This window comes from Aethalodelphis obliquidens, unplaced genomic scaffold (assembly GCF_003676395.1).
Source record: "Aethalodelphis obliquidens isolate GAN/ISIS:26980383/991018 unplaced genomic scaffold, ASM367639v1 scaffold2, whole genome shotgun sequence".
NCBI lineage: Eukaryota > Metazoa > Chordata > Mammalia > Artiodactyla > Delphinidae > Aethalodelphis > Aethalodelphis obliquidens.
In genome coordinates, this window is record NW_020837946.1 from 91,797,470 (window position 1) to 91,810,266 (window position 12,797).

Here is a 12,797-nt window from a genome sequence, read left to right on the forward strand (position 1 = left end):
GTCATGCCATTCCGTGAAAGGAATAAAGAAAAAAGGTGCCAAGGTCAAGGTCATCATTAAACCCAGATTCTATTCCTAGCAGCCTAACATTGAGAACCCTCCTAAATAATGCCTCCACGGGGGAAAAAAAAAAATCTCCAAATCACCCAGAAGAAATAACTTTCTACTCCATTAAATTAATACAGTATGCCTTCCTCTTACTGGAGGAAATGAAACCAAAACCCACCTGCAAAGAGCAACAATAAGAGTCAGTATTCGTGTAGTGCCTCATGTGCTGAACACCGGGACAGACAGTGCTAGTCTGTAGCTGTTCAACCTTCAACACAGGCAGTATAATTAGACACTTTTATTGAAGAGGGAAATGTCTTAGAGAAGTCGTACAGCTTGTCCAAGGACACACACTTTAAGTGTGATGGCGATGCAATTCTAACCCAAAGCCTATCCAAGTTCAAAAGGGACAGAGACCTCAGGTTTTCTTTCCAATCCCATGTTTTGCCCCAAATTAGTGTCTTGAAAGATTGGACACAAACTCAATACAATTAGGGAGGATTCTGTGACAACAGGTTAATCTGCCAAGGATCGTGAAATACATCTGCTCTCTCCGCTTTTCAGGCAAGAAATGATGTAAATCAAAGGAGTCATTTTAGTAAAAAATGAACAATCAATATGTAAGGAATATGTTGAATCCACCCTGATTTCAATGGTGAGGTGGAGGAAGTGAATGACTATGAATGTGTAAACAGGAACTTGCTCCTCTGTACCCGCCCCCAACCTCAACCTCTGCCCCGCCCATACATGCTTTATTTCAGGTTTAAGGAATCACCAGGCCCATCAACACCACCAGCTGAGTTTGTAACCCACTTACCCTTCACATATCCCCAGATGATTAATTTCTACAAGCAGTTATTTTTTGCCTCATTTTATTTTTCACCGAGGGAGTGATCTCAAATCTCGGAGACTATAGAAAAGTTCTATCTAAAATAGCTATTTAGGGCTTCCCTGGCGCAGTGGTTGAGCGTCCGTCTGCCGATGCAGGGGACGCGGGTTCGTGCCCCAGTCCGGGAAGACCCCACATGACGCGGAGCGGCTGGGCCCGTGCGCCATGGCCGCTGAGCCTGCGCGTCCAGAGCCTGTGCTCTGCAACGGGAGAGGCCACAGCAGTGAGAGGCCCGTGTACCGCAAAAGAAAAAAAAAAAAAAAAAAAAGCTATTTAAATCTAAAATACAGACTTAAGATATAGTTCAGGGCAGCTGTCCAGCAGGAATTATTACAAATTCATCCGCAACAGACTTCTAAACAGCCAGCCCCAGCGATTTCTGTCATTATCAGACTGATCCCACTGTAAGCCAACAACCAGAGGAAAATGCACTGGACGTCTTCACCAAGGGCTACGCAATCAGGCAAAATATAACTAAGATCAAGATATTAAATTTAGCTACTAATTTATGTCGACCCTTTTCTCAGCATTCTCTGGTTCCCTAGGGACTCTGAAATAGAAACAGTGCCCAGAGCAGCAGTGACTTTCAGAGAAAGAGCATCCTTAGAATCAGGCGGCTGTCACTCATTAACTATGTAACCTCAGAAGTTACTTAATCTCTCTGAGCATCAATGGCCTTATTTGCAAAATGAAGGTGCTTATGAATGGCTTCTTAGGTTGTCATAAAAATTAGGTGTGACATGTCAGGTAATGATAACTAATGGTTATTAAGCACTTATGATACGCCAGGTGCTGGATGAAGTAAGTACTGCTAGTAGAAAAGTAAACTGAGGCACTAGATTTAAGTCACTTGCCAAAATTCACATAAATTACAAAGTCATAACAATCACATAATTAGAAATAGGATTGGAGCCCAGGCAATCAACACAACCCATGCTCTTACCCCCCCTAGGCTTTACTGCCTAATATGAAACTCTGCACTGAGTCATAAGTCACAGCTACAGTTATTGTTAACCTCTCTATACCACATAAAGTGAGATTATATAGAACAACTGAACACTCATGCCAAAGAATACACAATACCTGGGACATGAGTGCAAAAGTTCTCCTTCAACGATGCAGGCCTCCTTCTCGAGAAGTTCAGGGCAGTCCTCTCCGCCTCCAACAGCAACGTGCTTCACATTCCGGCTCCTGCTTCTAAATCCTGGCGAGAGGCTCCCTGAACGGCACGTCTTGGAGCAGGGGCTCCAGGAGGACCACTCGGTGGTTTCGCAGTCTTTCGGCATGATGCAGGACTGGATGGTCACAGGCAAGGGATCTTGCGTGCAAAGCCTGAAGGAACAGAAACAGAAAACAGTAGGCCGTAGACTAAATGGGTACAACCAACATTATGAAGTGCCTATTCTGGATGAAAAGAAAAAGCCTGAAATCTGGGATAGCGTTCAAGTAGGAGAATTTTTTTTTTAAATGTTAGAGGCATCATGATAAAATACTGAAGGACATATATTTTAAGAATGAACGCTCTATTTCATCTGAACCTGTGAAGTTATTTCACTCTCGCAAGACACGTGTGTAAGGTGAGTCCACATTGTACCTTGTCCAAAGCATCATCAGAAATAATGGAGGTTCTTCTCATGTGCTTTCACGTCTGATACAGCCTAGAGTTACCCTTCGTTCAGTGGTTCCTAGGTGTCACACACTGTCCTGTACTTCACAGGCACTTACAACAGTCTCTTGAGTATACATATTATTATGTCCATTTGTAGATGACAATACTTAAGGTCAGGAAGGCTAAATCATTTGTCTAAGGTCAAACAAAGGTAAATGTAAGCTTTCGAGTACTATTCTGTCCATTCTTTTAAATACTGAGCGATTAAAAAATAAATAAATGTGGTATTATGTTTCCCCATACTGTTAGGCTCTGCGCATCCATTTCCTCATCTGCAAAACTGAAGTGCTTTCCAATACTAACAATGTAATTGGAAAACAGATAAATAAAAAGATAACATGATACTGTGATGAACTCAACATAAAAGCACTTACAATGATGAGGAGAAAAACTGATGAGGCAGTGATAGACCACCTGGGAAAGCTGGGGGTAGGGGTGAGGCAGGTTCTAAGACAGAAGGACATCTAAGCTGCATTTTAAAAGATTAATGGAAACTTCTCAGGCACGGAAAGAAGACTATTTTAACTCAAGGAAGTAGCATATTTGAAGCCCTGAGATAAAATTTGTGGGTATAGGAACCAGTGGTATGCTAGAGTTGGATTTACTGTTTAACAAGGGCCAACTGTAAAATTTTCAGGAATTTTGCAAGCCTGTTGATTTCATGTAAGTAGCTTAAAATTAGCCATGGTGGAAGTATTTACACTATAGAAACCAGCAAATGCCATCAATCAAGTCCCTTTACCCTACCCTGACCCCTTCAACCCCCAGAACTGGTGGTCAAATATTCACAAGCACACCAATGGGGGAAAGTAAAAGCCAACTTGTCAACTGTCATAAATGTGTCCATTTATGACACGTAAAGTTCAAAGAGGAATGTGGATAAATATTAGGTATGTAGTTCTTCAAAAGGGATTTCTGGAAAGGCTAAGGAATTTGGATTTATTTGAGCATTAAATAATGTTAAAGGGAGAAAATCAGACTCATGTAGGGAGACAATATTTTGAGTATTATTGGCATTTTTTTCTTTTCTTTGTTGTTAGTATTTCCCTTATTCAGTCAAAGGCATCCATTACTTTGTGGAAGAAAAGGATAATTTTGACAGGACTGTAAATCAAAGAAAGGGTCAATGTTCAAACACTGACTTCCAAAATTGAGCCTATGAAACTTGGTGGAATAATACACAGGGTTTGGCAATAGTTCCTTTGTATGTGTTTAAAAAGAGAGAAGTATTAAAATGTTTCCAAATTTCTGACTTGGGAAAGTACGTAGAGTAAGGGAGCCACCAACAGAAATGGATTATAGTAGACAGTGTGCAGGGGAGAATGAAATATGTTCATATCTGGCCACAGTGATGAGTAAAATATAGTGAGATTTCCATACTGATATTCATCATGAAGCCATAGAGGATTAGCATGGCTTTCAAATTCCACAATGATATAAGATAAACCTTTGGTCCAATATTTTTTAAAAGCCTATTCAGATCATATTAGCCTCTTCAAAATGAAAAAAGCAATGCATACCTCATTACCATCACTCACTCCAATTAGATATTTGGGAGGCCTGGGATCAAGACAAAATAGGAAGAACCTCTCTTGAAAATGCCCCACATAAATCATAATGTATCGTCACTGTACAATGTGGAGGAAAGAGGGAAGGCCCACCTATTTTTGGTTTATGATATAACAGAAAGATGTTAATCAACAAGCTTCTACGTTTTGACATTTCAGAAATTATTATTGGCCGAGTTATGCCCCTCTCAAATTCATATGTCAAAGTCCTAACCTCCAGTGCTTCAGAATGTATCTGTACGTGAAGATAGTCTTTTAAATGTGGTCACTAGGGGTGGCTCCTAATCCAGTAGGACTGGTGTCCTTGTAAGAAGAGATTAGGACACAGACACACAGAGGAAGAGTATGAGAAGGCTTGGAGAGAAGACAATGGTCTACAAGCCAAAGAGAGGCCTTAGAAGAAACCAACTCTGCTGACACTTGATCCAGCCTCCAGAACTGTGACAAAGTTAATTTCTGTTGTTTAAGTTACAGTCTGTGGTACTTTGTTAAGGTAGCCCTGGCAAACGAAAACAGAACTTTAATAAAGTTTTTAATTTGTGTATGTTTTTAGATAAGGAGTTTTAATTTCTCGGAAGGATTTTCTTCTTCCTTTCCTAAAGAAGATCCCATACTACACAGTTCTCTGTCTACAGAAGTAGTGGTTTGGTTCTTACCATTTCCTAGCTGTCACTCTCATCTTTACCGAACTGACTCTTCCTATTGGACCAGAAGAAGGGGTAAGATTCCAACAGTACAAGTACTTGCATGGAGTTGCAGGGATTAATCAAGGCTTTTTTTTTTTTTTTTTTTTTTTTTTTGTTCGGGCCCTCTCTTTTTTTTGTCTTTTCCCCGTGCGGAGCACAGGCTCCAGACGCGCAGGCTCAGCGGCCATGGCTCACGGGCCCAGCCGCTCCGCGGCATGTGGGATCTTCCCGGACCGGGGCACGAACCCGCGTCCCCTGCATCGGCAGGCGGACTCTCAACCACTGCGCCACCAGGGAAGCCCTAGTCAAGGCTTTTGTAATTTTGAAAAGGGCTCCTAATTCTTGGAATTAGGAAGGGCATATATTCCACTGATTACATATTTACTTATTTTTAAAGTTATTTTTATTAACTTGCCTCCTTGGTTAAAAAAATAATAATAATAAAAGGTATGACATAGGGCCCTGGTCTAATGTGATCACTGAGATTTCTTTTTACCGAAATAGTGGAATAAGCACTAAATGGTGAATCAGAAATATGTGTCCTGAAATTTGCATCACAATACATTAGCACAACCTTAGTCTCATGGCTACTTAGTTTCATTATTTGCAGAAAAATAAAAAAAAGAATAATAAAATGTGATCTGCTTAGCTCCCCAGAGTTATTGTACCCTTCAGTTCAAGAAGAATCACCTTATAAACTAAAGTCCAAAACAAACATTCCTGCCTTTACACAGAATTGGGACTCAATCTTTCCACAGAAGGTGGTATGCCTTTTTAATAAAATAGACATATAGTGTTGATATTTCTTTAAAAGAAAGAGAAGCTACAGTAATTAAACCTCCTTGAGATTTATAGAGTATGTTGTCATTTGTAAATTACTTCACAAGTATTCAACTGTAAAGGAAATCTTTGAAACCAAAAATAACTCTAGTTATTGTTACTTCCTCTGGAAATGTAAGGAAATCTCTTTACATACAAATTAAGGACAGAGCTCTTAAAAGATAAAAATCAACAGAAAAATACCCTCATTTCATTAACACTTCAATTACCACTTTAAAATAGTATTAAATATCTCAAACATTCAGAAGAGTAATGTAATAAACACTCCCATACTTTACTAGCAAAGGCTAACATTTACTTCAGATTTCATTAAATAAATAAAAAATGATAAATTCAGGTGAATTCCCTGTGTCTTTTGCAATCCCAGTTCCATCTCTCTTCCCCAGACACAGCCACTATCCTGAAATTGATTTTTATTATGTTCCACCGCATTTTTATACTTTAACTAAATATGTACATCTTCATAAACAGCATTCATTGTCTTGCATGTTTTTACAAGTCTTACTTAAATATTATTTTGTTATACATATTACTGTGGAAATTATTTTCCTCACTTAATATTATGACTTCTAGATCTAACCACGTTGATAAATGCAGATAATGTACCTTCATTTTTATTAGTGAGTAATACCCCCATGTGAATACAGGGCAATTTATGTATTCATTTTCCCATTAGTACACCTTTTGGTTGTGCTTAATTTCTTCTGATTCCACAGGATTATGTATTAAACCTTCTTTTACATGTCTCTATGTGGTTACACATGTGTGAGAGATTTCCTGAGTATTTTTGCCTGGAGTTAGGCCATAAATAGTCATGTAAACAAATACAATAGGTATTGTGGTATTTTCCCTTTCCTACATGCTCAAAATTCTTGGTTTTATCAGACTTATTTTTTCCAAAATATTGAGGAAGTGCACTTGGTTTTTCAGGTAACCACTGAGCTTTATTCATATTTTTCTCAAATCATTAGTGATTACTCAGATTTCCTATCCTATGAATTAATCATTCATATTGTTTGTCCATTATGGTAGGTGGACTAATGGTGCCCCCAAAATGTCCATACCCTAATCGCTGAAAGCTGTGAATACGTTACCTTACGTGCCAACATAAACTTTGCAGATGTGACTGTTAAGGATTTTGAGAGGAAGAGATGATCCTGGATTATTCAGGTGGGCCCAGTGTAATTATAAGGGTCTGTCTAAGAGGGAGGCAAAGGGGCCACAGACAGAGAAGTAGTTATGATATCAGAATCAGAGGCTGGGATAATACATGACCCAAGGAATGTAGGCAGCCTCTAGAAACTGAAAAATGCAAGAAAACGGATTTCCCCCTAGAAGCTTCAGGAAAACAAACAAACACAGAATAATGTCTTCAAGATTTCTTAACTTTTAGGCTTCTGACCTCCAAAACTATAAGATAATATATTTGCATTATTTTAAGCCTCTTGGTTTGCTGTAATTTGTTATAGAACCTGTAGGAAACTAATACATCTATCTTTCCATTCGGCTACCTTTTTCTTATTGAATTTCATAAGTACACACAAACAGATGATGATGACAGTAAATAGATATACAGAGAGAAATACAGATTCTTTAAAGTACCCTGTTGTTTTCTCTATATGCTACAAATAACTTTTCCCATAATTTTACTTTTAATTTTGTTGATAGTGTCTTTTTGTGGTACATAACATTTCAGTTTGTTTTTCAGTCTTTCCCTTTATAGTTTGTGCTTTTTTTTTTTTTACCACAAACAAGATTTTTCCCCATCCCAATGCCATAAGTTGTGCTCTCATATTTTTTCTTCTAGAAAAGTTTTATATTTCCAATTTGATATTTAGCTCATCAGTCAATTTGATATATATTTTCATGTACTGCATTTTATAGGAAGGACCTCCTATTTTGGAAACATCAACATTAAACACATTTGTTCTTCTTGTTTAACCTATATAATTCTGATTTTCCCCTCTATTTTCAGTATTCTTTTCTTTCAAAGAGATTTCCTCAAAATTATCTTCAGACCTTTTTTTTTTTTTGCATTTTATTTTGCTGACTTCATTATAATAGATCCCATTCATTGTCCCTTTTGAGGTATTTTCAGTACTTGAATGGCAGATTTGAGTTTTTCAGAGTATGTGTTTTATCTGCTAGTCTTCTCTTCTCTCTTCTTCATAACTTTCTTTCCCCTGACTTGCTCCTTTTGAGTTGCTTTGAGAAATGTTTCTTATGCCTAAATTGGAGGCAAGTGTGATAGAAATTATGTAGCTCCTTATATTGGCAAAGGAGTTCAATATGGTTTAACTTTGTATAGAAGTTAGAACCAGCTATTGTTACATGTAATATTTCGGTTCAGGATTTGAACTGAAGGAAGGGAAGAAAAGAATGTGATTTTTACCTTTTTTAACAAATGTGAAAGAATCAGTTTTAAAAATTTCATAATAGTGAGTTGTTTGGCATTTGTTACATGTATACAGAGAAGACTAATAATCTATATTTATAACTAAATCATTGAAACAGAAAAAGAATCCCATTGACTCTACTTTCTTAACACTTTTTCTTTCTATGTCCTCTTCAGATTTGGCTTCAGGACTTTGGTTTGTGCCGCTAGTTTCCCCTTCCCTCTTTTTTTCCCTTCATTTTGGAAATAAGTTTCTGTATATGTTATAATTTTAACTAGTTTGTTTTTTAATTAACCCTTTCTCACCCTACTCCTCCCCCCCTTCCCATGATAAATAATATAATAACCACTGAATTTTCAGAATTTAAAAGTTAACCTTTTTTTTTCCATTTAAAGGTAAAAAATATTTGGAGCTAGCGGAGACAAAGTGAGAGGCTTGAACCTTGGTGAGCTCTAAAATAGATAAGATCATATTCATGAAAGAGAAATGTCAGCTACTTAGAGATGCAGCTTCTGACCAGTAAACTGTAGAGATTTGTTATAAACATTGTTCCCGGCCCATTACCAACATTTTTACTGTCTGTGAGAACTTAAGTGACAAAGTACTTCTTCGTAAATTCATGGGTCATTTGAGATGTTGAGTTACTTTAGATTGTTTTCAAATAAGTAAATAATATTCATGTAAAACACTGGAGAAAGAAAGAATAATGAAATGTGCTTGTTGATAGCAATACTTTTGTTGTTGTTGTTGTTGTTTTTTGTTTTTTTTGTTTGTTTGCGGTACGCGGGCCTCTCACTGTTGTGGCCTCTCCCTTTGCGGAGCACAGGCTCTGGACGCGCAGGCTCAGTGGCCATGGCTCACGGGCCCAGCCGCTCCGTGGCACGTGGGATCTTCCCGGAACCCATGTCCCCTGCATCGGCAGGTGGACTCTCAACCACTGTGCCACCAGGGAAGCCCAATAGCAATACATTTTTTACTTTAAAGATTTAAAAATGGTCTGTGACCTGTAACATTAATTATTAGAGTGCCCTCTCTTCTCCCTTCCCCTCCTCCCTTCTTCTCTCATCATTTTAATTGTTTGGCTTTTGGAGGCAGTATTGTCCCTTCTGACATGCCAAGAGCCACATGAAAGGGAAAAATATGTGCTTTGGTTCTGGCTTTTTGTTCCCACCATTCGCTCCTAATTGACTTCACACCTACTTGCCATCCTGCAATAGTACAAATCATGAATAAAAATAATTTTGACGTTTTGGAGTACATTAGGAGAACTTAATATGAGTTTTATTTCCTATCATTCCCATCATATCCCTGTTAAGATACAGGTATAAGGATAGAAATGGCTGATGGTTTGTTTTTTCTTTAATTGGTAATACAGGAAGGTTTTCACAAAAATAAGTAAGATAATTAGTGAAACTTGTATCTAGAGCACTTAATAGTCTCTGTTTTCAATTTGATTCTTGATTTCATTTTTCTCTGGATTATATTGGCCTTCTACAGCTATGACTGAATTACTTTACAGAAATAAGCTGGTTTATTTCTGGTGGAAAGCTACAGCCTCTGTTGAGTTCCAGATTTGAACATTCTTTGTAAATAGTTGTCTGCATGGATTATGATAAAGAAGATGCTACCAATGAAATAGAAAACCAACTAGATGGTATAAGACTGTGATCCTCATGACCACTCTAGAAGGCACTTCCATGCGTAAGTCATAAAGGCCATATTCACTGAATGCAGTGCCAATGCCCCATTCTTACGCCTGTGACTCAACAAAGGCCTTTTCAGTTTACAGAAGCAGTTTGGGGTTTGTATTTACAACTTCCTTGATGGTTACCTGCATGTCCATTGCTGGCAACGGACTTTGTCATTAAAATCTGACTCCTAGGTTAAGGGAGCTACGCTGTGGTTTATTCTTTACTTACTTGGATAAACTAACTTGTAATAGAAATGTACTTTGGTTAATTCTGAGATGTGTCAATTTTTGGATAATCAATCTTAAAAGCAATACAGAATTGTGATTTATTAATTTTAAATTAAAATGTTCACATGTTGTTGCAAGAAAAATTATATCTGAATCAAGATTCATGGTTTTTTTTTTAATAACTGCCTTTTGTATTTACCTTTTTGTCATTACTTTAGGGTGGAAATTCCCATTTAAATCTAAAAAACAAACTTTTTATTAATTATTTTGCAAACATATTTTGTAAGTTTTTAATGTCCAATATTTCTTTCTTATTTCCTACTTATTTATTTTTAATATTACCTGGCTTTTATTTCATGAATGAATATTTAATATCTTTGACAATATTAAATGTAACCTTTTTTTTTTACTTTCATGATCCTTTGCTCTTACGGATTAGAATGAAGTGTCACAAGCAGATTGGAAGCTCTTTGATCACAGGTGGGTCTCATCAAATGGTAAGCATTTCCTCAGACCATTTTATTGGAGACCCTCAAATGTTGGCCTCCATCAGTCTTTATTCTTTAGTTCACGTTTTTCCTAAGATAAGAATTCTCCTATCTCTTGTACTATGTGTATAGAGCTGGCTGTCAGCTTTTTGAAAACTGATTGGAGAAAGAGCTGTCAGGACACTCTCACAAACTATGGACAGATTTTCACTTAACCTGCATGTTCACAGGATGATGTTTCACACACTATGTTCTGCAGGTAAGGGAGTAATTTTTAGGCACACTGAACACATTTTTAATCAGAGCTGCTTACTACTACCTATAATTCTTAAACCTTCCAAGAATCTTGCACTAGAACAGAATAGGCTATACAGTGGTAACAAATAAACCCTGAAATCTCAATGGTTTAACAAAATAAGTGTTCATTTTCCCTTCACAAAAACTTTGATGCAGGTTATTCATCCCTCTTAGAAGGCTCTTTTCTACCTGAAGACTTAAGGACCGAGTTTGTAGCCATCTTAAAAATTCACCATCTAGAATACATGGCTTCCAAGTTCACCATTAGGTAGAAAGGTAGAGAGAGCAGGAGGATGGCCCGAAGTGATTTATGATTTTACCCGAGATATGGCTTATGTTACTTCTGTCCACATTGCATCGGTCAGATCTCAGTCAAATGGCTCCAACATAAGTGCAAAGTGGCTCCAACATAAGTGCAAAGTGGAATATCTTTCTATGTGCTGTGAAAGAGGCAAAAATGTGATAGGCAGGGCTTCCCTGGTGGCGCAGTGGTTGAGAGTCCGCCTGCCGATGCAGGGGACAGGGGTTCGTGCCCCGGGTCCGGGAAGATCCCACATGCCGCGGAGCGGCTGGGCCCATGAGCCATGGCCACTGAGCCTGCGCCTCCGGAGCCTGTGCTCCGCAACGGGAGAGGCCACAACAGTGAGAGGCCTGCGTAACGCAAAAACAAGAAAAAAAAAAATTGTGATAGGCAAATGGGTTTGTGTCTGGTACAGCTGTGTCATGTAAACTGATTTGCTTCTTGCAGATCTTCCAACTAAAGGGGAGCATTCAGCTTTTTCTACTCTGCTAGGTAAACTACCACTCATTCATCTACTTTCCAGCTCCCCAAATTCGTTGACATTTCTTTTTAGCTCTTATATCCTTTCCCATTATATTTGTCCTTGAGAGTTCATGCCTTTTTTATTACTTTACTGTTATTTAAATGAGGTTCCAGAATACAGCAGTAATAAATGATTATGTTCAGTTGCCACCTTTAACCAGAAACCGAAAAAGTTCTTTGAGAAAAAGCTTTGTGAAAGCACATAATGATCTAATCTATAAATAAACAAATTTCTACAGAGCTAAATCTGCCCTACGCATGGAAAAAAATACTGGTTAGAAGTAATTAAAAATGGATGAGCAAAGTTTTGAATGGTGAAAGAATTTTCATTTCCATTATACTTGTTCTAAATTATGTAATATTTGTTTATAGAATTTAGTACTTGCAAAATGTGCTTTACAGTTAAAAAGTTATTTTTATAGAAGTAAAATTGCAACTAACTAAGAAAGTACTTTAGCAACCTTTATAAAACCGTGGGTCATTCAAAAGTACAGTTATTCCAGCTATTTAGCAAAAATACTGCTATCCATATGGTAGCAGCTTACCCAAATTATAGCATAATAACAAGGGAACAGTTGCTTCTAGAGCTTACGTATTCTAACTTAGAGAATGATTGCAAGATCACACCATGAAAATAACACCAGGGAATAAAATGTGAATGGTGAAATGAAGAGAAAAGAACCAGAACCTAGATAGGCTTAAAAGAGAACAGATTTGGGAAATCAGATATAATATATGTTATTTATTTAAATTATTTTGACTGCAAAGTGGTAGCATTTTTCTGCCATAAGTCAACCTAATAGGAATATCTGAGAAAAACAAGAATAATAACTTGAAGAAGGAAAACATGCACATACCAAGGTTTATGTGAAATCCCTGGCTGCTTTAGAAACTAGACTAAAAGTAAGCTGCCTGCTATATATATGATTCAGCAAGTGAAGACATTTGAAGAAAAGGTGAGTTTAAAAATTTTTTTCTGGAAGACAATTTTGAAAATTTAAGAAATAATTTCAAATTACCAAGAAAAATATTAAGGATTACTGAGAAATTTTAGCTGGAGGATTATGAGTTTCCTTTTCTAAACTCCCTTCGTGGACAAAGTAGCCTGAGGTAATTTATGTCTTATTTGACAAAAAATATTTATATTACGTTAGAATTTATAACTAATGGGGACC

At 37.3% G+C, this 12,797-nt stretch overlaps 1 protein-coding gene across 1 annotated transcript in view; it reads right to left on the reverse strand.

Annotated features, from left to right (window-relative positions):
- Positions 1-12,797, reverse strand: part of THSD7B (thrombospondin type 1 domain containing 7B) — a 765,597-nt gene that overhangs the window by 544,239 nt on the left and 208,561 nt on the right. The window contains exon 3 of the mRNA XM_027132057.1: positions 2,021-2,269. Coding sequence (XP_026987858.1) covers positions 2,021-2,269 — 249 coding nt within the window. The remainder of the gene's footprint in view (positions 1-2,020; positions 2,270-12,797) is intronic.